This window comes from Acanthisitta chloris, unplaced genomic scaffold (assembly GCF_000695815.1).
Source record: "Acanthisitta chloris isolate BGI_N310 unplaced genomic scaffold, ASM69581v1 scaffold7823, whole genome shotgun sequence".
NCBI classification, from domain to species: Eukaryota; Metazoa; Chordata; class Aves; order Passeriformes; family Acanthisittidae; genus Acanthisitta; species Acanthisitta chloris.
In genome coordinates this window covers 1-762 of record NW_008664228.1, presented here as the reverse complement: position 1 = coordinate 762, position 762 = coordinate 1, and the positions used below count along the sequence as shown (strand labels likewise).

General features: G+C 44.1%; 1 gene segment (V, D, J or C); it reads left to right on the top strand.

The window, feature by feature from the left end:
- Window positions 1-98: 98 nt before the first annotated feature.
- Window positions 99-650, top strand: LOC103798963. The segment is given in 2 exon segments: window positions 99-141; window positions 261-650. Coding segments are annotated over 2 exon segments (433 nt in total).
- Window positions 651-762: the final 112 nt, after the last annotated feature.

The following is a 762-nucleotide window of genomic DNA, read 5'->3' as shown; positions in this document are numbered from 1 at the left end:
TCAAGGGAGTCACCTCCTCCTGCCACAAAACATGGTCCCCATCTCGGGTCCTTTTCACCCTCCTGAGTCTCAAGGAAAGCAGAGTGTGACAAGCAAACATGCTGCTGCTGGCAACACTAGTGGCCTCAGCAGCTTGCCCTTGTAAGTACTTCCTTATTTTCTTAGCTTTCCTCACAGGCAGCCATGGCTGTGCTAACAGGCATCTTCCCAAATCCCTGAATTCCACCTAGTGAAGTCACTTCCTCTTTTCTCTTTCTTAGATGGATTTGCACAGGAAATTCCCATGCAGAGTCCAATATCCATCACCAAATTCCAAAAAAGATGTCCAGATTACATGTCAAATTCAAACATTGGGGGCAAATTTTGGTGGCAACGTCATACACTGGTACCTGCAGAAGGAGGGTGAAGCTCCTGAGAGGCTCCTGTACTATTTCGGAGGAAAAGCTACTGTAGAAATTGGTTTTCAATCAAGCAGATATATGGTTGAAACAATTCCTGGCCAGAACCAGTGTGTTCTTACTATAAAAGATGTAATTCCAGATGATGCTGCTACTTATTACTGCCACTGTGTTAGAAACTCAGAGATCATCAAGCCAAAAAAACCACACTCAGCATCTGAACCACAATCTTGTAACTGTGCCATTCCATGAGACTTCTCACTCCATCTGATGAGATGTTGAAAGGCCAAGCACTTTTTTTTTGCTCCTGAAAAAGAGAAGCTAATCCTGCACAATTCTTTCCAAAGTCTGGGTTGTGACTAGC